At 43.8% G+C, this 25,428-nt stretch overlaps 1 protein-coding gene across 2 annotated transcripts in view; it reads right to left on the reverse strand.

Moving 5' to 3' along the window:
* The window catches only part of MBOAT1 (membrane bound O-acyltransferase domain containing 1), an 82,285-nt gene extending 69,271 nt beyond the window's left edge, over nt 1-13,014 (reverse strand). For both annotated transcript variants that reach the window (XM_050942305.1, XM_050942306.1), the window contains exon 1: nt 12,726-13,014. In XM_050942305.1, coding sequence (XP_050798262.1) covers nt 12,726-12,815 — 90 coding nt within the window. In that variant the 5' untranslated portion in view covers nt 12,816-13,014. The remainder of the gene's footprint in view (nt 1-12,725) is intronic.
* Between the last annotated feature and the right edge of the window lie 12,414 nt (nt 13,015-25,428).

Here is a 25,428-nt window from a genome sequence, read left to right on the forward strand (position 1 = left end):
GTACACACCAATGCCAAACACAGCCTTGGACAAGGGAACATTAATGGAAAAAAAGATCTTAAGTCCGATTAGAGTTTTCATCATGGGCCTCGGACATGCAGCACAGGGAAAATGTACACAACCAGTGGCTGAAGTTCCTTTCTGGGCCTGAATTAGCTACTTTTAATGTTTTGTGTTTAAAGCAAAACACAGAAACAACTCCAAAACATTTTTGTGAAATCACTAGTCCAGATTCCTCAATTTCCATTTCAGCAATTGTATTTCTGCTTATATAAAAACACCCCCTTCACTAAGAAGCCTGCCACACTGGCAGGCAGTACAGTGCTCAGTTACACCGAGAGCTGGAAATGCTACTGAGGCCCATTCCCAGGGGACAAGGAGCACTTTATTTCACACATCAGAACCCCTCTTTCCCCAGCAATTAAAGCAGGTGTGACTGGCCCAAAAGGCAATCAGCAACCCTCCTCAGAAAAAGGGAGAGTGGCCTGGATGTCTAGTCTGGCTTACAAAGAATACAAGAGAGAGTGTTTTCCGGGAACAAAATAGACTCACTAGAAAAAAAAATCCATTATGATGTCACAACGTTACAAGCCTTCACGTATGGCTTTCACTGTAAAAGTTTCATTCTCTCCCTAAGAATTATTTTAAGCTGTTTAAGATCTCAGACAACCCAGATGTAAAAATGGGCTAAACACAAGAATTCAGTGAAAAATGCAGATAGGGAGGACAGGGCTCCATTTAAAATGGAACTCTATAGTCAAAGCCCTCCCTCGGGTTCAGGGTTCCTCTCTCTCTTTTCACACCACATGTAAGAACTATAATACACAAGGGCATCATGGGTCTCAGAGCCCCTAGTAAAACTTGGGAACCAGGGGCAGTGCATTTTCAGCAGAGGTCACTTGCTCTGGAGTTTCCTGCCACTGGAAGCTAGGATATGTCTAGGAGCCCGAAAAGAGACAAAACCAAACAAAAGATAACCGCATAATCTCCCTCAAGCACAAAGAAATAATGTGGCCAGTGAGTTTCTCTCTCCACCTACCCCAAAATGTCATCCTCCAAAACAATCCACAGATCTATGACGTAACTGAGTGATTCTGATTCTGAACAGCAACAATACTTTTTAAAGTTTCTGTGTTTGATGCCTAAATACTGTGGTGATGGTCACGCTATATATAGACATTCTGATCAACCAACTGGGGCTCCTCCAGCAAATCAAGCAAACTAAGGACTAGAACTAAATGTTTTTTCATTGGAAAAGGCCAATTATTGAAAACTGAAACTATTTAAGGAAAAGGTAACTTTCCTGGTTAGAAAAAATTATAAAAAAAGTTTTGAAACTGTCAAAACACCTTTTACTGACATTTTCATAATGTCAATGTGTTTTCTGTTTGAAATGATTCTTTATTTTGAAATTTAAGTTAGTTTAGAGTAAAAAAGAATTTAAACCAATGTTTAAAGGTCAAAATCAAAATATTTACAAATGTTTCTATTGACCCAACACAAAACAAAGTTTTGGATTTTTGTTTCATGAAGATGTTTGAGATTTCAAATTTTCATCCCAATTCAGGATGGAAAAAATATTTTAACATTTGAAAATTCTTGTAGGATAAGAAAACCATTTCCCACCTAACTCTGGGAAGGGCCTGACATATTTCAAGTGAGGGAAAAAAGTAAAATTTTCTTTTCTTTTAAAGTTTGAGTTAAAGTCCTTTTAAAGTTAAAGTCCTTGTAGCTCAGAAGTGGCAAACTCAATTTATTGTGCCTTCATTTTTGCTTCACACTTCACCTGTAAGATTGCAGAGCAGTTTTAAAATGTCCTAAACCACAAAAGTAAGGATTACAGAAAAGGAATTCCATCAATAGATGAGAAGAGCATGACTGGATGCCCTCTTGCTCTAGGGCAGGAAACATCTGATCAAGAGATTTCCCTGTAGTTATTTTTCAAAGTGACCCTGCAAATTGACAGTAAATAGCACAAGGTGCGTGAACCAAGTGAAATAACTTACAGAGAGACTGAAATCCACCATGTTGACAGAAGTAAAGTACAGATCAGCCAGTGAAATATTCTGAAGAAACAGCTAAATGAATGTCAGAGGCATTACTGAAGGACAATGGTAGCTTTCATGCCAGAATGTAATTGAACTTCTAGAATGTCAAGCATGCTCTTACAATTTAAGTATGCTTGTTAGACTAGCTGGGCAAGGAGGAGGGAACCTAGTAACTTCGGCATGTAAACAGTTTCCAGTAATTTTAAAAGCAATTAGGTCATATGGTACATTAGACATTGAATAGGCCTTCGGTTCCAAAAGGAAATCTAGTTTGTTGACATCGTTTGTACCTTACAGATGATTTTGTCATTTTAGATAAGGATGGAGGGCTAGATTCATCTCTGCACTGGTAGAGACCCTGGCGCAGGAACCAGGCTTGCCTCTCCTTTATCCTGGGACTGCTAGGAGTCAGTTTGGCTATCCTGAGAGCTGCCCAAACATATGGGTCTTGCAGAACCTGGGAATTAGGAGCATAGGAAAGCCACAACCAGGCCTCTTCCTGCGACCCAACAAGTCCCCAGTATTGGCATCTCCTGTGGAAGTGGAGTGGGGAGCAGGGCAGCACTGTGCTTGCCACGGAGGCCCCTACACTGGGGGAGGCCATAGAGTGGCTTGGGGTCACTTTGCACAGGTGAATCAGTCCCACTATGATTAACATAGAGAGAGGGCTTCAGGAAATTCTATACAAAATCCCTAAAATTTATTTTTCCAGATCTTATGTAATACAAATGAGAAGGAAAGTGCACAAAGTAGGAAAATTCATGAGAGGCTGTTTTCCAGTTGCAATTTTGTCCCCTGCCAAATGGAAAATTTATCAGGACAAAGACTGTTTTCGATGAATAAGGAGACATGGAAATATTTACTTACATAATATCAAGATGCTGGCTAAGAACTCCGAGGATGAAATTACCATCTGAATGAGAATAATGTAGAGATGGGGCACATATTTCTAAGAGAAGTTTGTAATATTGTTACCTTATTATTATTATTATTACACCCTTCTCAAACTGATATTGGTGCACAGAGTGGAGGTTAGTCTCTTCCATTCCTCTCTGTCATTTGCTGCTGTTTTCATCAGCTCTACGGTGTTGATATTAACTGTTAAGCCCTCCCTGACAAGAGCTCTTCTTAAGGTTTCTCTTAGATGCCTTTGTTTCCTCACAACAGTTGGATTTCCACTTGACAGCTTCATTGCAGGAGTCTGTTAATATGTCTACACTACAATTACACACCTGCGGCTGGCCTACGCAAGCTGATGGGCTCACAAGGCTGAGGCTAAGGGGCAGGTTAATTGCAGTGTAGACAGCTGGGCTTGGGCTGGAGCCAAGGCTCTGGGACCCTATGAGGAGAGTGGGACCCAGAGCCCAGGCTCCAGCTCAAGCCTGAACGTTTACACTGCAATTAAAGAGCCCCTTAGTCTCAGCCCTGCAAGCCCATCAGCTGGCACAGGCCAGCCACGGGTTTTTAATTGCGTAGACATATCATGTGTGTTGGTATACAGAATACATAGCTCAGATAAGTCCACCTTTTCTTTCTGATTCTGGCAGAAATGAGCTTCTAGTTGGTGATTTTTTGTATCTCTTTGCTGGTGATTAAATCTTTCCAACAAATGCCCAGAATCTTCCATAGGCATTTATTTTCAAAGGCTTCTAGTCTTCTGTATAACATTTTATAATATTACAGAGGATTATATTGGCCTACATAGGGAATAATGCTCAGGGGGTAACCTCAGTCCCTGGCAGGGAACATAGCCTCATTCTTCCTGTAAAATATTATATACCTCTATAGCATTATATAAAAAATTAAACAATACTTCCATTTTAACGACATTAAAATAGCATCAATGCTACACAGCTGAGCACTCAAAAGCTAGCAAACTTAAAGTTGTCCCATGAACGCTTAGCAGTACCTCTCTGTGAATATACATGCACGATACAATCTTTAGATTACACTAGCACACACTGTTCCTCAAATAACTGAATATCAGACTTTTCTATAGCCAGCTGAGTGTGAGTCTTGCAATGAGTCAATAAATCTAACAGAGTGGATCTGATTTAAATTAAATTGATTTAAATCACTAGTCAGGAAGACTCGATTTAACCATGGTTTTCTACATAAAAGTGCATTCTTGTTGGTTGTTATAACCTTAATACATATTCTTCACAACTCATAGATAGACGTGGGTTTCCTTTTTAGAAGGTACACACTATACATTTTTAAAGAGTGATTTATTTTGAAAACTTTTCAGATTAGTTTTACAAGTATATCAGAAATGAATGATTGTTTTGTTATTTAATTTACCAAGGTAACTGAAGCAGATATTTATGAAGTCATTGGGAGGTGAACTATCTCCAATTCAACAGATTAATCATTAATATTAACTATCTTTAGATAAGTTTTTTCCTCAAAGCATTTTATCAAAAAAATCCAATTTAAATAAAAAAATCTGATTTTTTTAAAATCATTAATTTTTATTCACCCTGAAATCTAACAGTGCTATTGCTATTCAAAATAACAAATCAAGTTTTCATTTTCAGAGAGAAACGCATTAAAGAATTAAATGAAATGTAACAGTTCAGGATAGACATTAACAGTTGTTCCTATATTTAAAAAAAAGTATTAAGATTTGTGTGGGGGTCATATCTCAGTCCCACTTGATCCCATTACAAATTTTAATTTCTAGTCACAAAATGCAGTTGTATGTTTCAGGTTAAAGTCCTCTACTAACTCACTTACTTCTCTGTCAAAAATCCTTGTCTGTTTAGAATCCTAAAGACACACGGTGGGTGAGATAATTTTTATTGGATCAACTTCTGTTGGTAAAAGAGAGAAGCTTTCGAGCTACACAGAGCTCTTCTTCAGCTAGTCTCTTTCCTCCAACAGAAGTTGGATCAATAAAAGATATTCCCTCACCCACTTTTATCTAATATCCTGGGACCAGCCCTCCTACAAGACTAGAGTCCTAAAATCAGTTAATTTTATCAGTAATAAATTGTTGCATTTTTTCTCCAATTACTCCTTGTTTTGATACACAGCATCCCAATTAAGATTATTTTAGATTCATTTAGGCAAAAAGAATCTCTAGTTGGTCATCTAGTCCATTCCATGGTATTAAGGCAGGATTCATTTCATCCTACTCTATGCTACACTGCCTGGAAGAAAAAATCTAAACAAATTAATGACAGATGAACCTCAAAATATGGGCAGTTCAGCTTGAATTTCAACAAGCTTACAAAAGGCTAGATTCTTACCTGGTTTCTTAGACCTCAAAAACTGGGCTACAAAAGTCACATAAACAGGCTTGTGGGTGATCATTCAGCTCACTCTCTTCTAGTCCTGGCAAGAACCAGGAAGAATAGAGGCAAAACTGAAAACACATAGCTACAGATTTAACAGCTTCCACCCCACCATCAACCTCAGCCTGAACGAATCTACACGGGAGGTCCACTCCCTAGACACCACGGTGCAAATAAGTGATGGTCACATTACCACCACCCTATACCGAAAACCTACTGACCGCTATGCCTACCTTCATGCCTCCAGCTTCCATCCCGGGCACATCACATGATCCATTGTCTACAGCCAAGCACTGAGGTACAACCGCATCTGCTCTAACCCCTCAGACAGAGACCAACACCTACAAAATCTCCACCAAGCATTCTCAAAACTACAATACCCGCATGAGGAAATAAGGAAACAGATCAACAGAGCCAGACGTGTACCCAGAAGCCTCCTACTGCAAGACAAACCCAAGAAAGAAACTAACAGGACTCCACTGGCCATCACATACAGTCCCCAGCTAAAACCTCTCCAACGCATCATCAGGGACCTACAACCCATCCTGGACAATGATCCCACACTTTCACAGGTCTTGGGTGGCAGGCCAGTCCTTGCCCACAGGCAACCTGCCAACCTGAAACATATTCTCACCAGTAACTGCACACCGTACCATAGTAACTCTAGCTCAGGAACCAATCCATGCAACAAACCTCGATGCCGACTCTGCCCACATATCTACACCAGCGACACCATCACAGGACCTAACCAGATCAGCCACACCATCACCGGTTCATTCACCTGCATGTCCACCAATGCAATATATGCCATCATATGCCAGCAATGCCCCTCTGCTATGTACATTAGCCAAACTGGACAGTCTCTATGGAAAAGGATAAACGGACACAAATCAGATATTAAGAATGGCAATATACAAAAACCTGTAGGAGAACACTTCAACCTCCCTGGCCACACTATAGCAGACCTTAAGGTGGCCATCCTGCAGCAAAAAAACTTCAGGACCAGACTTCAAAGAGAAACTGCTGAGCTTCAGTTCATCTGCAAATTTGATACCATCAGCTCAGGATTAAACAAAGACTGTGAATGGCTTGCCAATTACAGAACCAGTTTCTCCTCCCTCGGTTTTCACACCTCAACTGCTAGAACAGGGCCTCATCCTACCTGATTGAACTGCCTCATTATCTCTAGCTTGCCTGCATATATATACCTGCCCCTGGAAATTTCCACTACATGCATCTGACGAAGTGGGTATTCACCCACGAAAGCTCATGCTCCAAAACGTCTGTTAGTCTATAAGGTGCCACAGGACTCTTTGCTGCTTTTACAGATCCAGACTAACATGGCTACCCCTCTGAGATTTAACTGAAGCTTTCTGAGCTTCCACAAAGATTTGGTTTGGGGGCTCACTTTACATTTGAGACCAACGTTTAGGATGATTTATACTTTATCCAAATGGAAAAACTCTAACACACATTCTCTTCACAACTGATGCCTACAGAGTTTTAGTGGAAAAGCCATTCCAATCACTATCAGGAAGATGTCACCGATACATTTTGTTCAGAGACTTAGATGGAAGTATGCTTGGCCTGTAATCATTTGTGTGAATGTTCAATTTAAACTGCTGCCAAGACACAAAAACTAAGTCCAGCTGCAGTGAATGAATTCAAGTAAAAAATAGGTGTGTGAATAACAATGTATGACACACATGGAAAACAACAATAATTCCATAGATAACGGAACACAGTCAAATCCTAAATGGTTTGAACCCTGGCTGAAAGATCATCTTGTTTTAGGTGACCAGACAGCAAATGTGAAAAATCGGGATGGGGGTGGAGGGTAATAGGAGCCTATATAAGAAAAAGACCCAAAAATAGGGACTGTCCCTATAAAATCGGGACATCTGGTCACCCTTTCTTGCTTCCCTAGTGATATGACAGCAACTGCAGTCAATGGAGGTACTCAAACTAAAAGCCCCCTGGTTTAAAAGGGAGGGGAACTGTAGCACTGCATTCTCTGTGAAGAGGTCTTGACTCTGTAACTCACTTTGCTAAAAGTCAACAAATCCAGACACTACCAGATTAAGTTGGGGGCACACTAAAAGGCTCATCAGGGAGGATTAAAATGAGGTTTTGAGCTGGGCATTTACGGTGCGTGGAGGGGGCTGCTGAAAAAGGAATGTGGGTTATCAAATAGGCTATACCTGGCATCAGCAACCTTTCAGAAGTGGTGTGGTGAGTCTTCATTTATTCATTCTAATTTAAGGTTTCATGTGCCAGTAATACATTTAAACTTTTTTAGAAGGTCTCTTTCTATAAGTCTATAATATATAATTAAACTATTGTTGTATGTAAAGTAAATAAGGTTTTTAAAATGTTTAAGAAGCTTCATTTAAAATTAAATTAAAACGTAGAGCCCCCCAGACCAGTGGCCAGGACCCAGGCAATGTGAGTGCCACTGAAAATCAGCTCACGTGCTGCCTTCGGCACGCATGCCATAGGTTGCCTACCCCTGGGCTATACCATGAAGGAGCCTTGAGTGGTAACGTTTTTTCTAATTAAGATATTTATCTTTTGTTTATATTTGCAACATTTGTACATGGGTTAGGCATTGTACATGGGTAAAAATATACAATGAAGTCCTTGAAGACATACATTTAACATACCTGTACAGTGCAGTTAAGCACATCTACTTTTATAATTTAATATTGTCTACAAGGTTTCTGTTTCTCCAAATCTGCTCTTTAATTTGCTGTATCTGACTCAGATTTATGCTGAGGGTGCTAGAACTGGTGACTTTGAGCATATCAGGTGGAAGTGTTCTTTTGCCTGATGTTACTGGAGGTGTATACTGTAGTGGCCCAATATTTTTAAAACAGAAATCAGCTACACTTCAAGGCTTTCTTTACTGGGATATAATGATGTCCTAAACACTATTATTTTTATCCCCTTTTGCATCTGGTACTCTTGTAGTAAAGAAGTACTGCCACAGAATCATGCTCCAGTTAATGAAAGGTTTGTTAAATACAAAGATATGTTATCTAATGGAAAAACTTATAAGTAAAAAAAGAATATGTACCATTTATACGCAGACATGGCAACTCTTTATTATGTATGTAAACCAGCAAACCTTGCTGGCATCTCTCATTAATATAGTGTTTGGTCAGTAATAGTTTTAGTACTGTATCATTTCTAGATGTGTTGACTAATTAGATGCTCTTTAGAACTCTGCATTATTTTGAAACATAATTCAGCATTTTCATTTTTAAAAAAGAGGAAAAAACTATGTAAAAATGTCATTCTCTTACTCTACATATATGCTCCATTCACTTGTTCAAGTTGATTATTTTACCTATATATATTTTTCCCCTATTGTTGTTACAACAGAGTCAATACAGCTATGAAAGAACATGCCAGATTCTACTCTAACTCAGGCTTCATCAACAGAACGGCCAGCTGAGGGCAGACTGCAGAATCTTTATTACTAGTCATGTGAAAGTTAGAAAACAAAAACATATAGCCTGATTTTCAAATCCCCAGCTCAGCTTGTGGTGCTGGCATTTATTGCAGGGTGAAATTCTCCCAGGTGCAGATGGGCCAGGGAAGAGACCCAGTATAAAGAAAGTACCACAATTCCATTGTGCTCTCATGGTGGATGCACAGCAGGCATGCAGGGGACTCCCAGAGCCCTTTTTAGTACCAATGTAGAGCTCCAGACAGGCACTAGAAGAGCATGATGGGTGTGGACAGATTTCAAGATCCGCACTGAACCCATAGCCACAGATGCATGAGGACACACAAGGTTAATTTCCCCTATAGCAGCCCAGAGCCTGATTTAGAAGCCATGGAGGGACCATTAATATTTTAATAAAGGATTTCCACAAGATGTTTCCCTTCATATGTGGGATTTATAATAAAAACTAAAGAGTCCTGTGGCACCTTATAGACTAATAGAGGTATTGGAGCATAAGCTTTCGTGGGTGAATACCCACTTTGTCAGGTGCATCTGACAAAGTGGGTATTCACCCACGAAAGCTCATGCTCCAATACATCTGTTAGTCTATAAGGTCCCACAGGACTCTTTGTTGCTTTTTACAGATCCAGACTAACACGGCTACCCCTCTGATAATAAACACTATATTCTTTTAGCCAGAGAGGCAAGTTCTGCATAAAGAAGGGGTTAAAAACTGAACAATCCATATTTATTTTTTCATTTAAACAAAAACCCTATATCCCCAACAAAGGAAGGAGGCAACACCACCTGGCAAACAAGCTTACATTTAGCACAAAGGTTGGAAGTGTTTGCATTTTGTTCCTATCTATATTGACACTATTGCACAGAGCTCAATCTATGTCATTTGAAGTGAAGTTAGGTGTGTAAAGCTCTTGTGGAGAGCTCTGGGCTTGTCCTACCTCAGGGAAATCTGAAAATCTTTGACACTTGGCACAAGCTGATGCATTCCAAAGGCAAAAAAAAACAACAGATCTTAGAAAAAAGAATGAGGAGGACTTGGGGCACCATAGAGGCTAACAAATTTATTTGGGGGTAAGCTTTTGTGGGCTAAAACCCACTTCATTGGATGCATGAAGTGGAAAATACAGTAGGAAGATACATATACACAGAGAACATGAAAAAACTAATAAATTAGTCTCATTATAGTTGGTATGGCACCACCCATTTTTTCATCTTTGTATATATATATATATATATATATATCTTCCTACCATATTTTCCACTGCATGCATCCGATGAAGTGGGTTTTAGCCCACAAAAGCTTATGCCCAAATACATTTGTTAGTTTCTAAGGTGCCACAAGTACACATTCTTTTTGCTGATACAGACTTACACGGCTACCATTCTGAAATCAGATCTTAGAAGTATTCTTGTAAGTCCCATGGATCAGTCTTCTTGCAGAAATATTTAAGCAGATTCCATGGGAGGAAGGCACATCACCTCAATCTTTCTGAAAATTTCTGAAGGAATTATAATACGGGGCTTTCATGAGCCCTTGAGCCCCTCTCATCACAGCTGAAAGGGTGACCACCCAATTCCTTATTTAAAGGGACATTGACCATTTTACACATTCATTTGAAACTTATGATAATTGCATTTTATGAGGGCATTTTCTGTTGCCCTCAAGTATACACTTGAGAGACAAGTACATGATATGCTAAGGGAAATAGTGTGAAATAAAGTGTTGGCCCTTATTTTTCATGTGTTTTCCTCTTATTTCCATCCAACGAATGTGGTCACCCTACCTGCTACCCCACTCCCTCGTGTGTATGTGTGTTTCATTATGCCCACTACAATCCCTATAAAGTTCCCTACACAATGACCATTCAGGCTTCGGGCAATGAGGGGGATAAGTGGTAAATTTTGTCCATAGAGAATATAGTCTTTATGTCATCTTCACTGAAGGGAGACATACATTTTTGAAAGCTATTTACTTTTCAGTCAGCCAGCCTATCTAATACTCTTTGTATTGTATATTGATATATGTCGTCCCGGCCAATATATAGGGTCTGTCTATGGTTCCTTTAACACTGTTTTAAAATGTTTCCAGCCCATAATAACTTTAAAAACAAGAAAGGAAGAAAAAGAAACTCTTTGTCCTGCCTTGAAGCAGACTGGACTAGCAGATACGTTCAGAGATAGGTTTACAGGTAGAATTTACAATAAATCCTGTTTTTTCCTGTAGTTACTAAATACTAGAAATACCAACCTTTTAAAAACATTATTTGTAGTTAAAAAAAAGACATGTGTAAGCACAAATTTAAAGTTGCATGTTTTAAGTTGAGGGGGAGGGGAGCAGGGTCTGAAAATGTCTTTTCTTATTATTAATCTATAAAAACAATAGCCAAAATGGTGCATACTACTGAATGAGTAAAAGAGCACAAGCCAATCTTAATATGTCTAGAATATCCTAGTTTTTGTTGATTTCAAAACCTATAGTAAATCTTTGTTGCCCTGGTTTATCTCATAGCACAATCTCAACTACTGCACACATCAGTAGGCTGATATAGCAAACTTTCAGGCTGAACTTCCTCATTGCTGAAAGAATGCAGAAAGGGCAATAGGTGTGTGTGTATGCTTGAAAAATAATAAAGTGAAAAGACCAACCAATGTTTTCTCTACTTGTTAGGGGTCAATTTCACAATGAGCCTATAAATGAACGTGTGACAGCACAACCACATATATCATGCCATGAGTGCTCTGAACACCCTTGCATTCCTGTAAAATGCCTGTCTTCTATTTTTTATTTGGAGACTTGACTACGCATCTCAGCACAGGTAGTTTTGGGATCAACAGTCCCTTGTTATTACAGAAGTCTCTTTCCATAATCTCCCTTCCAAGTAGGTATAATCTAACGAATTACAGATGAATTAATTACAAGGAGTCCGGTTAAGGTACCACTGGACTCCTTGTTGTTTTTGTGAATACAGACTAACATGGCTACCCCTAGTAGCTGAATTAATTGGGATTTTGTGAGCTACAACACTCAACTCCTGTCCCCTGACACAAAATGTAGTCAAATAGCTGCTTTGGTTAGTCAGTTGCTAAGTGACTATGAGGCAAATACCACCATCACCATCCCCCAAAAAAGTTTTAAACTTTCCCTTATTTAGTTCAATATCATTACTTGTGGCAGCATTAGCCCTAAAGAATACTATGACTGAATAGTGGAAAGAGCCATGTACAGCTACCTAAGTAAATAATAGCTCAAATAAGTGTTAACAAGGCAGATAGAATTTATTTTAAAGTATAAACAAAAATTGTGGAACTAACCAAACACCTGTCAAACTTCAATGCTTGATCACTTTACTTTCTATTACACAGTAGTGTCTGCTCTGCAATCTGTGCGTATGTTGTGCTCATTTTCCTTTTTTCTTAACAAAAACAAAAACCACAAATATTCTTGACTTTCTGATTCCCTATGGCTGCCCTTGCAAATTGACCTTATAATGTCTTTTAACATATATGTCCATTACAAGATAGCTGATCTGTGCACTTTGACCTTGCATAGGTCTGTTTCTTGAGGTTCTGATACAGCCCACCTTTGCAAATGTCATACGAAATAACTGATCTGCTGAAAACTGACCTCCTCTCTTACATACAGTGCCCTATGTAAAATACCTCATGCAGTGTATCTAATAGGTTGCAAATTACTCTTGTAAGCCTTGGTCTGACACACACGTGCTGATATACATATAATCTTGCAAAACGTTTAAGTGAACCCCCAACAAGCCTTGAATAGCCCAGATTTTCAATCACATCATACTGCAGCTTATTAGTTCCTCCCCCCATCTTCTCCCTCTCGTTCCCCAGGTACAACCGGCCCCTTGCTGGGGCACCCCCGATCCCTGTCATCTGTGTCGGTGTTACCTGGTCCAGCGGGATGCCCAGGAGCTGGCTGAGCGGGTGCAGCAAGGTGGAGCCCGTGGTTCGGTAGGGGACGCTGGGTGTCTCTGCCATCCTGCATCCCTCCCGCCTGGGCCTCCCTCCGCTCCGAGCCGCTGCCGCGCTCGGACCAGCCGGGAGCCTGGCACACACACACGTGCGCCCGGCCAATGCAGCGGCGGGGGAGCTTAGGCTCTGCCTCTCCGGCGGCTGCGGGTTGGTTGCGATGCCCGCTCCCCGCTTCCTACTCGGCGGGGGGAACTCGGGAGGGCGGCGGCGGCCCAAGCAGCATCCTCCAGGCGGAGCCTCAAGCCAACAGCCAGGGGCGGGAACATGGGGAGCTGGCTCCCGTCCAGACCGCACAGCCACAGCCGGCAGGGACGTGCCCATAGGCGGAGCCGCCAGTCACTCCGGGCTGGGTGCAGGGCGGGCGGCGAGAGCCTGAGTAAGTGGGAGCGCGCAGAGGGCAGCGGGTGCCGCTGGGTGCTCGCAGAAAGCCCGGGCTTCCCTGGGCGCTGAACCCACGCCGGGCGCCTGCCCATTCCCTCCCGCTGGTAACCCAAACCGCCCAGCTTACTGCTGCGGCGGCTGCGCCCGCCTCTGGGGAAGCACTAGGGCGAGCAGAGAGCAAGTGTGAAAAATCGGGGGAGGGGGGTAATAGGAGCCTATATAAGAAAAAGACCCAAAAATCGGGACTGTCTCTATAAAATGGGGACATCTGGTCACCCTAGGAAGCACAGACCCGCTTCCCCGTCAGCACAGCCTTTTGAGACGGGGGCTTCTTGGCAGGCATCTCTGGGCAGCTTGTCTGCATCTGGGCACAGTGATCCTGGAGCAGGGGCTGAGAGGTGCCCTTCACTTGGAAACTGGCATGTAATGCCCCCTACCCAGTATCCAGCGTGAAACACAGTCATAAAAAAAAAAATTTAGGACTAATGCAAAGGATCACATGTTGTGACACAACTTTATCCAAAATAAAACATGGGGGAGAGGGTGTCCCTGCCATATAAAATTGTCCCATGCTGTTCATAAAGTTATCTTTCCTTCTCTTGAAGAGTAAATGCATACCTTGCAGCTGCCTAGGGTCATGATTTGTGTCTGGCAAAAATCCCTAGAGAATATGGGACCTGGAGAAACTGTCACACAATTTAGGTATATACGGCTGAAGAGTAATTTTTCCGGATTGGAAATTGTACAAAAAATGCCAAGGGATTCTAATTTTTTAAAATGGCATGGAGACAATAACCAGAAAGAGCTATCTCCCACTTCTGCAAAAGTTAGTCATTGTTGGTGTTTATTCATCCCTACTGTCAGATGACACTTCTACTTTTTGAGAAACAGCTGACACATTATGTATTTTTCTTGTTACCCCTGACCTTATTAATTATACCAAGCTTGTACTGATAAACACCATGTGATCCACACATTCAACCTAGAATATAAATAAAATAAAATTTTCAGCACATTTAACCTATAGAAATGTAGGGCTATAAACGCCCTCAAAAGGTCTAGCGCACACGCACGCACGCACACACACACACACACACACACCTCTCTGACGTGTTTTTCTAACCTGTTCTTAAAAAGCTCCACTGATGGGGATTCCACATGCATCCCTCCCTCAGTAAACTTTTCTAGTACTTAACTATCCTTATAGTTAGAAAGTTTTTACTAAGGAATATAGTTTCTTGTTCAGCTTAAGATAAGCGTTAGTGCAGAGGTTCTCAAACTGTGGTCCATGGACCACCAAAGGTCTACCAACTCCATTCAGGTGATCTCTGGATAGTTCCCTTTAAGGTGCATGCATGGGCAGCCGCACACCAGAGAATGAAGGGCCACCCACCTAATCAGTGGAGCTGCGCAGGCGTGGCTCCACTAATTAGGTTCCTGGACCCTGGAGAAGACGCACATGTAAGGTGAGGTGGTGACCTTGGGGGGACTAGAAGGTATGTGGGAGGGGGCAGTGGGGTGAAAAGAGGGATTGGGGCAAATGTGGGACGTGCAGGGCTGCAGCGGCTAGACAAAAAGGCAACTTTCCCCAGCTCCAGGGCTGTGGCTGCCAGGGAGAGATGGCCCTCCTTCCCAGCCTCAGCTCGGGGGGATTGCTGCGGTGAGGGAGAAAGGGAAAAATCCCCCTCCTTCCCCACCCCAGTCCAGGGACTGCTGCGGCAGGGGAGAGAGGGCACATCCATCACATTAGAAAGGTAAGACTACCGATATTAAAATATGAGTTGTGTGCTTTTATTTGTAGAATAAAAAAAGGTTAATTATTAAGCTTCTTTTTTAATATAGTGCTTTTATCCAAAGTGCTTTACAATAATTAGCTAACGGTACAAACAACATTTGGAAAGATCATTAAGTGGTCTGCCAAGACCCTCAGCAATTTTCAAATGGTCTGCGGAAAAAAAAGTTTGAGAACCACTGCTTTAGTATACTTGGTCAGACATATCTCTATATATAGTTAGATAAATAGATAAAATATCTTCTAAGTGCCTGTTCTCAGCATAGCTCTTCCCCTCAAGTATTGCCTACTCTCCAGTTCTGTTAGCTTGTTAAATTTCAAATGAATCTGTATCAGCCACACTTTAGAATTCTCAAACAACATATTTGAGGCTGTTATAACCTTAGTCCCAGATTTGGACCTTAGCGTCCAAAATATGGGGGTTAGCATGAAAACCTCCAAGCTTAGTTACCAGCTTGGACCTGGTACCTGCTGCCACCACCCAAAAAATTAGAGTGTTTTGGGGCACTCTGGTCCCCCTGAAAAACCTTCCCTGGGACCCCAAGACCCAAATTCCTTGTGTCTCACAACAAAGGGAAATAATCCTTTTTCCCTTCCCCCCTCCAGGTGCTCCTGAAGAGATACACAGACACAAGCTCTGTGAAACTACACAGAGGGACTCCCCCTCTCTGTTCCCAATCCTGAAAACAAAAAGTACTTTCCTATTCCCCCAGAGGGAATGCAAAGTCAGGCTAGCAATCCAACACACAGATCTCCCCTTGATTTCTTCCTCCCACCAATTCCCTGGTGAGTACAGACTCAATTTCCCTGAAGTAAAGAAAACTCCAACAGGTCTTAAAAGGAAGCTTTATATAAAAAGAAAGAAAAATACATACAAATGTGCTCTCTGTATTAAGATGATACAATACAGGGTCAATTGCTTAAAAGAATATTGAATAAACAGCCTTATTCAAAAAGAATACAAATCAAAGCACTCCAGCACTTATATTCATGCAAATACCAAAGAAAAGAAACCATATAACTTACTATCTGATCTCTTTGTCCTTACACTTAGAAACAGAAGACTAGAAAGTAGAAACTACTTCTCCAAAGCTCAGAGAAAGCAGGCAGACAGACACAAAGACTCAGACACACAATTCCCTCCACCCAAAGTTGAAAAAATCCGGTTTCCTGATTGGTCCTCTGGTCAGGTGCTTCAGGTGAAAGAGACATTAACCCTTAGCTATCTGTTTATGACACGCCCCCCAAATTGCAGACAGTGGGGAAGCTCACTGGCGGCGATTTCCTTCTAGAACTTGAAAATAAACAGATTAATACAACACATACACCTTTACATATACTCCTAAGTATATAAGTAACAGACTTCTACATTTTAAGAACACTTTTTAACTACTGAATTCTGGGAAACTCTCACGGGAGAGTGCATCAGCAACTTTGTTAGAAGCTCCTGTGATGTGTTGAATTTCAAAATCAAAATCTTGGAGAGCTAAACTCCAACGAAGAAGTTTCTTGTTGTTCCCCTTGGCAGTATGAAGCCACTTTAGTGCAGCATGGTCAGTTTGTAGTTGGAACCGCCGTCCCCAAACATATGGGCGTAGCTTTTCCAGGGCGTACACAATGGCATAGCATTCCTTTTCACTGACTGACCAGTGACTTTCCCTCTCAGACAGTTTCTTGCTGAGAAACGCGACAGGATGGAAGTTGTGATCTGTTGCTTCCTGCATGAGCACTGCTCCTATACCACGCTCAGATGCATCTGTGGTTACTAGGAATGGCTTGTCAAAGTCCCGGGCCCTGAGCACAGGGTCAGACATGAGCGTCGCCTTAAGCTGGGTAAAGGCCTTTTGACACTCATCAGTCCACTTAACGGCATTTGGCTGGGTCTTTTTGGTCAGGTCGGTCAATGGGGCAGCGATTTGGCTGTAGTGTGGTACAAATCGCCTGTAGTATCCGGCCAAGCCTAAGAAGGATTGGACCTGCTTCTTTGACCGTGGGACAGGCCACTTTTGGATAGCATCCACCTTGGCCTGTAGGGGGTTTATGGTTCCTCGACCCACCTGGTGCCCCAGGTAAGTCACTCTGTTTTGGCCTATTTGACACTTTTTGGCCTTAACAGTTAGTCCTGCCTGCCTGATGCGCTCAAAGACCTTTTCCAGGTGTAGTAGGTGTTCGGGCCAGGAGTCTGAAAAAATGGCCACATCATCAAGGTAGGCAACTGCAAATTCTCCCAGTCCAGCTAGTAGACCATCTACCAGCCTCTGGAAGGTGGCGGGTGCATTTCGAAGGCCGAAAGGAAGGACATTGAATTCATACACCCCCGCATGGGTGACGAATGCTGACCTCTCCTTGGCAGGTTCATCTAGCGGTACTTGCCAGTACCCCTTGGTTAAGTCTATTGTAGAGATGAACTGGGCACGTCCCAACTTCTCCAATAGCTCATCGGTGCGTGGCATTGGATAGTTGTCTGGACGAGTTACCGCATTTAGCTTACGGTAGTCCACGCAAAAGCGTATTTCCCCATCTGGTTTGGGTACCAGAACCACTGGAGATGCCCATGCACTGGTAGATGAGCGGATTATACCCATCTGTAGCATGTTCTGGATCTCCCGTTCTATAGCAGCTTGGGCATGAGGAGACACTCGGTAGGGTGGGGTTCTGATTGGGTGAGCATTACCTGTATCAATGGAGTGGTATGCCCGTTCAGTCCGTCCTGGGGTGGCTGAGAACAATGGGGCGAAGCTAGTGCACAGCTCCTTGATTTGTTGCCGCTGCAGACGTTCCAGGGTGGTTGAGAGGTTCACCTCTTCCACGCCACCGTCTTTTTTCCCGTCGTAGTAGACACCGTCAGGCCACTCAGCATCATCTCCCTGGACTGTAAACTGACAAACCTGTAAGTCTCTGGAATAGAAAGGCTTGAGAGAATTAACATGGTACACTTTAGGCTTTAGTGAGGAATTGGGAAATGCTATGAGGTAGTTTACAGCTCCCAGTCGCTCTTGGACCGTGAATGGCCCTTCCCATGATGCTTCCATCTTATGGGCCTGTTGCGCCTTCAAGACCATAACCTGGTCTCCTACCTTGAAGGACCGATCTCTGGCATGTCTGTCATACCAGGCCTTTTGCTCTTCTTGAGCATCCTTTAGGTTCTCTTTAGCAAGGGCTAAAGAGTGTCGGAGGGTGCTTTGTAGGTTGCTTACAAAGTCCAGAATGTTAGTTCCTGGAGAAGGCGTAAACCCCTCCCATTGCTGCTTCACCAACTGTAATGGCCCCTTAACCTCGTGACCATACACAAGTTCAAATGGTGAAAACCCTAAACTGGGATGTGGTACAGCCCTGTAGGCAAACAGCAACTGCTGCAACACTAGGTCCCAATTATTGGAGAATTCGTTGATGAATTTTCGTATCATGGCCCCCAAAGTTCCATTGAACCTTTCCACCAGGCCATTGGTTTGATGGTGGTACGGGGTGGCAACCAAGTGATGCACCCCATGAGTTTCCCACAGTTTTTCCATGGTCCCTGCCAGGAAATTAGACCCTGAATCTGTAAGGATGTCAGAGGGCCAACCTACCCTGGCAAAGATGTCTGTTAGGGCCAGGCACACAGTGTTAGCCCTGGTGTTGCCTAGAGCGACTGCTTCTGGCCATCGGGTAGCAAAGTCCACTAAAGTCAGTACGTACTGCTTTCCTCTGGGCGTCTTTTTTGGGAAAGGGCCCAGAATATCCACAGCTACTCGCTGAAATGGGACCTCAATTATGGGGAGTGGCTGGAGAGGGGCCTTGACCTGGTCTTGAGGCTTTCCCACTCTTTGGCATACCTCACAAGACCGGACATACTTGGCAACGTCCTTGCCCATCCCCTCCCAGTGGAAGGACTTCCCCAACCGGTCCTTGGTTCTGTTCACCCCAGCATGGCCACTGGAATGATCATGGGCTAAGCTTAAGAGCTTCCCCCGGTACTTAGTTGGAACCACCAACTGTTTTTGCGGCTGCCATTCTTCCCGGTGTCCACCAGAAAGAATTTCCTTGTATAAAAGTCCTTGGTTTATAACAAACGGGGATCGATTAGAAGAGCTGAGAGGCGGTGGGGTGCTCTGTGCCACCGCCCAAGCTTTCTGAAGGCTGTCATCCGCTTCCTGCTCAGTCTGGAACTGTTCCCTTGAGGCTGGGGTCACCAGTTCTTCCTCAGACTGTGGACTTGGGCTTGGTCCCTCTGGAAGCGATGTAGGTGATGGGGTTGTTTCCGTTGCTGGTGAACCGCTCTCTGCTGGTGCACCTGAGGGTATTTCAGGCTCTGGCTGAGCCTTTTGGGTATGGCTGTCTTTTGCTTCTGCCAGTTCTGGCTCGCTGGCGCCCTCTGGTGTTGAGTTTGAAGATGTGGTTGCACTTGCTGGTGCTGGTTGCTGTTTCAGTTCCGGGCCTGGGACTGGAGGTGTTGTGGCTGTTTCAGTGGTTGGCATGGAATCCGGGTCCACTACCTCTGTCTGGGTCTCTGGTAACACAGACGGGGCCTCTGTGGACGGTTCAGGAACAGGAATGGGTCTGGAAGCTTGCCTGGTTTGGCTACGTGTAACCATTCCCACTCTCTTGGCCTGCTTCACCTGGTTGGCCAAGTCTTCCCCCAGTAGCATGGGGATAGGATAATTGTCATAGACTGCAAAAGTCCACATTCCTGACCATCCTTTGTACTGGACAGGTAGTTGAGCTGTAGGCAAGTCTACAGCTTGTGACATGAAGGGGTAAATTGTAACTTTGGCCTTTGGGTTGATGAATTTGGGGTCAACGAAGGATTGGTGGATAGCTGACACTTGTGCCCCCGTGTCTCTCCACGCAGTAACCTTCTTTCCGCCCACTCTCAAATTTTCCCTTCGCTCCAAGGGTATTTGAGAGGCATCCGGGCCTGGGGATCTTTGGTGTGATGGTGGTGTAATGAATTGCACTCGCATGGTGTTCTTTGGACAGTTGGCCTTGATATGTCCCAGTTCATTACACTTAAAGCATCTTCCATCTGATGGGTCACTGGGCCGAGGTGAGTTACTGGAGACTGGTGAGGTTGAAGGGTAGGGTATCTGTGGCTTTACTTGGGGGGTATGTGGGGTCTTTGGCTGTCCTCGGTTGTAGGGTTTATGGTCTGTGTGCCCCCTGGGGTAATCGTTCCCCTTGACAGTAGCTTTCTTGCTTTCTGCCAGTTCCATCCATTTGGCTCCAATCTCCCCCGCCTCAGCGATATCTTTGGGATTTCCATCTTGTATGTACCGTGTGATGTCTTCAGGAACACCATCCAAGAACTGCTCCATTTGTATGAGGAGGTGCAGTTCTTCCAAGGTTTGAATGTTGTTTCCTGTTATCCAGGCCTCATAGTTTTTTGCAATGTAGTAGGCGTGTTTGGGAAATGACACCTCTGGTTTCCACTTTTGGGTCCTGAAGCGCCGACGGGCATGATCTGGGGTTATCCCCATTCTGTATCTGGCCTTGGTTTGAAAAAGTTTATAGTCATTCATTTGCTGCTTAGGCATTTCAGCTGCCACCTCTGCTAAAGGTCCACTGAGCTGTGACCTTAATTCTACCATGTACTGGTCTTCGGGAATGCTGTACCCAAGACAGGCTCTTTCAAAATTTTCCAAGAAGGCCTCGGTGTCATCACCTGCCTTGTAGGTGGGAAATTTCCTGTGCTGTGGAGCAATAATTGGCGCCGGGTTGTTAGGGTTGGCTGGCACATGCAGCCCAGCTTTTGCCAACTCCAGTTCATGTTTTCTCTGTTTTTCCTTCTCTTCATTCTCTTTTTGTTGTTTTTCCATTTCTTTTTGGTGTTTTTCCATTTCTTTTTGGTGTTTTTCCATTTCTTTTTGGTGTTTTTCCATGTCTCGGCGGTGGGCCGCCTCTTCTTCTGCTTGTTTCCTTCGGTAGGCCACCTCTTCTTCTGCTTGTTTCCTTCGGTAGGCTACCTCTTCTTCTTCTAGTTTTCTTTTGTGTGCTGCCTCTTGGGCTGCCTGTTCTCTTTGGAAGGCTGCCAGTTTGATGCTTTCTTCCTTTTCTTTCATCTCCATCTCTTTTTGTTTTATTTCCAGTTGTCGCCTGTGTTCAGCTTCTTTGAGTTGCCCTTCGGCCTCAATTTTTGCCTTAGAAGTCATGATTCCTGTTTTCTTGTGTTGGGGTGCCCTCCGGTGTTTATCTTCTGAACTGCAGGCTCTGTTCCCTCCTGGAGTCTGCCTAGCAACAGTGCTTTTTTCCCTTTCTCTCTCTAGCTAATGTTCAATGAAGGGAAACCAGAAAAACCACTTTATTTGCATGCATATAAGTGCTGGTACTTGCCTCCTAATGGGAGGGCTATTGCATGACAAAAGACCCTCAACAGTCTCTTAATGGCTTCTCGCTTAACATGCAAGCCACAAACTGCCAGAGAGAGCAGAAAAAAAAATTCTCTCTGGTTCCCTTTTAAAACCAAACTGTTTCTCTCTGCTAAAAAGCCCTTAGCAGAGAAAAGAAAAATATAATATTCCTACTGGCTTCTGGATTCTGTCTATATCCCACCTGCTGCCACCATGTTATAACCTTAGTCCCAGATTTGGACCTTAGCGTCCAAAATATGGGGGTTAGCATGAAAACCTCCAAGCTTAGTTACCAGCTTGGACCTGGTACCTGCTGCCACCACCCAAAAAATTAGAGTGTTTTGGGGCACTCTGGTCCCCCTGAAAAACCTTTCCTGGGACCCCAAGACCCAAATTCCTTGAGTCTCACAACAAAGGGAAATAATCCTTTTTCCCTTCCCCCCTCCAGGTGCTCCTGAAGAGATACACAGACACAAGCTCTGTGAAACTACACAGAGGGACTCCCCCTCTCTGTTCCCAATCCTGAAAACAAAAAGTACTTTCCTATTCCCCCAGAGGGAATGCAAAGTCAGGCTAGCAATCCAACACACAGATCTCCCCTTGATTTCTTCCTCCCACCAATTCCCTGGTGAGTACAGACTCAATTTCCCTGAAGTAAAGAAAACTCCAACAGGTCTTAAAAGGAAGCTTTATATAAAAAGAAAGAAAAATACATACAAATGTGCTCTCTGTATTAAGATGATACAATACAGGGTCAATTGCTTAAAAGAATATTGAATAAACAGCCTTATTCAAAAAGAATACAAATCAAAGCACTCCAGCACTTATATTCATGCAAATACCAAAGAAAAGAAACCATATAACTTACTATCTGATCTCTTTGTCCTTACACTTAGAAACAGAAGACTAGAAAGTAGAAACTACTTCTCCAAAGCTCAGAGAAAGCAGGCAGACAGACACAAAGACTCAGACACACAATTCCCTCCACCCAAAGATGAAAAAATCCGGTTTCCTGATTGGTCCTCTGGTCAGGTGCTTCAGGTGAAAGAGACATTAACCCTTAGCTATCTGTTTATGACAGAGGCAAGTCCTATTAACATGTTAAATATGCAGTTACTCCATCTGATTCCTTAAAACAAGAAGTAACAGCAATGCACACTAACTGTAATAATACGTTATTACTATTTGATTATGTATATAGTTGTCAGAAGTATGGTAGGCACATTACAGGCATATGAGGAGAGTAATTGAAGGCTGCATAGTTTTGCCAGACTTTGACTGGCCAATGAACTCTTCCAGACTGTCTCGTTCAAATATAAAGCTTGTCTTTATTCAGATATTTAATCACTTAATCACAATTGGAACATTCAAGTTAGGTGACCATAACTAACAGGCAAGATGATCCAGTCATTAGAGTGCTAGCATTGCACATAGAGGGCTTAAGTTAAATTCCCTTCTCAAAAAGTCTGTGTGACCTTGGGCAAGTCATTTACTATCTCTGTGCCTCAGTTCTCCATCTGTAAAATGGGGATACAGTAGAACCTCAGTGTTACGAACACCAGAGTTACGAACTGACCAGTCAACCACACACCTCATTTGGAACCGGAAGTATACAATCAGGCAGCCGGAGAGACACACATAAAAAAAAGAAAATAGGGTACATTGTGTTAAACGTAAACTACTGAAAAAAATAAAGGGAAAGCAGATACTACAGTGTTGAGGGCCTCATAAGTAGTTAAGATAGATAGTCAGATACTGGGCCCAGTACGATTTACTCACAACTAACTGATTCAATGCTGAATACAACTTATCCTTGTTAAAACTGGAAATATTTAAAGGAATTTACCTCTCTGTAATTTTCACATATTAATCATGATCCTTTTTTATCTGAAAGTGCTGAAAATTCTCTTCCTTAAGAATACAAAGATGTATCTGTTGTACTAGTCTTTTGTTATAAAAAGTTCTTTCAAGTCAAGCTTGACTTTTCCTCTTTAGTATATCTTCTACAATTTTCAGATATCCTCTGCGATGGCTGAACTGGGACGAGCATTTTGTAATAAACCCGAGAATTTAGTATTTGGAATATAAGAACCATTTTCATAGACTTTAAAAATCAAATATTAATCATTCGTACTGAACATTCAGTTTTGCATTTGCTCACTTTACTGTGTATTTTGTTAATGTATCAAAGTATGTAATTCCATAGTGTATGTGTAAGCACAGTCAGGATGAGCTCTACCCTGACATCTGGTGGTGAATTATGGCGAGTGTGGAAAAGAATTTCAGAGGCTGATCGTGTTTACATAGGCACACCCACTCCGCCTAGCATAGCCCATGGCAGCCTAAAATGGTTACTTTCACAGCTGTGGGATCCACAATTTCTTTGTTATTGTGGCAGGAGGAATAAAGTGTTGTCACTCTGATTAAGTAAATGAGGAACTATGAAACTGTTTTATGATAAAGGGTTTCACTATCAACTAAATAGCACTTGCTAGACAAGGGACATGGGTTCCAAAAGCCAGTGAATTGAGATGGATGGATGGATGGATGGATGGATGGATGGATGGATGGATGGATGGATGGATGGATGGATGGATGGATGGATGGATGGATGGATGGATGGATGGATGGATGGATGGATGGATGGATGGATGGATGGATGGATGGATGGATGGATGGGTAGGTAGGTAGGTAGGTAGGTAGGTAGGTAATCAATCAATCAATCAATCTGTACTTGGTGGTGTAGGCGCCTTGTATGAGCCAGAAGCACCAGTTCCACCTACTCCTCTCCCCACTGTGGAAAATCAGAGTTGATTTTTGTTTCCCTGAATCTAGATACAGGTTACTGAGCTGAACTCACTATGGGCTAATGGTGCACTAGCACTGGGGCTTCCCTACTGTGAGCTGAAATCACTAAAAAGCTGGAATTGCTGAGCTGAGAGCACTGAGTACTGTGCTAACTAGTGGGGAAGCCTGAAGCTATACTGTGGAGCAGAGCAGCTGGCAGAGCGGAGCCGAGCAGTTTGTGGGGATGGCTGGAGTGGATCACGGGACAGCTGGTGGAGCAGAGCAGCTGGCAGAGTGGAGCAGCTGTGGGACGAGTGGAGCAGCCTACAGAGCAAATGGAGCCAAACAGTTTGCGGGGACGGTTGGAGCGGATCACAGGACGGCTAGTGGAGCAGAGCAGCTGGCGGAGCGGAGCGGAGCGGAGCAGTTTGTGAGGACAGCTGGAGGAGCAGAGTGGAGTGGCTGGTAGAGTGGAGCAGTTTGTGGAGAAGGCAGAAGCAGAACCCCACGGAGAGGCAGGACAGTTGGCCCTGGCAGGGCCGGTGCAAGGATATTTTGCGCCCTAGGCAAAACTTCCACCTTGCGCCCCACCCCCGCCCTGAAGTGCCCCCCCCCGTGGCAGCTCCACCCTTCTGCCCTGAGGCGCTCCCCACTCCACTCGAGGCACCACTCTTGCGGCAGCTCCCCCCCCTCCCCCCTAAGCTCCCCCACCCAGCTCACCCCTGCCTCCTGCCTGAGCACCCTGGTGCCAATCAGCTTAGGTGCCGCAAGCCTGGGAGGCAGGAGAAGTGAAGCGGCCATGACATGCTTGGGGAGGAGGCGGGGCAGGGGTGAGCTGGGGCAGGGAGTTCCCCTGCGTGCCGCCCCCCCCTTACTTACTGCAGGCGGCCCTGCCCACGCTCTCCTGCCCCAGCTTCCTCCGCCTAGATACCGGCGGCGACCAGGGCGGCCGAAGATCCAGCCACTGCAGTCGCTGCTGAAGAAAATGGCACCCCCCAAATCCTAGCGCCCTAGGCGAGCGCCTAGGTTGCCTAAATGTTTGCACTGGCCCTGGGCCCTGGACCACATAAGGTGCCCCTTTCTACCCAGGCTGGGGGGGGGGGTGGACCTCTGCAGATAGAGTCTCGAACTCTGGGGCTGCACTGACCTGGGACAGACTTTTGGATTGTGGGACTTTTGTGACTGTGGGTGATCTTTGGGTTGCTGGACTGTAGGGACATTTGGGGTATAGGACTTTGGAGTCTTAGGGTGATTTGGGGGTTGCTGGACTCAAGAGCCCAGGGAAAAGGACATGGCCCAATTTCCTGGCATGGGCCTTTACTCACGGTTTGAT

Source organism: Gopherus flavomarginatus, chromosome 2 (genome assembly GCF_025201925.1).
Source record: "Gopherus flavomarginatus isolate rGopFla2 chromosome 2, rGopFla2.mat.asm, whole genome shotgun sequence".
Classification (NCBI taxonomy): domain Eukaryota; kingdom Metazoa; phylum Chordata; order Testudines; family Testudinidae; genus Gopherus; species Gopherus flavomarginatus.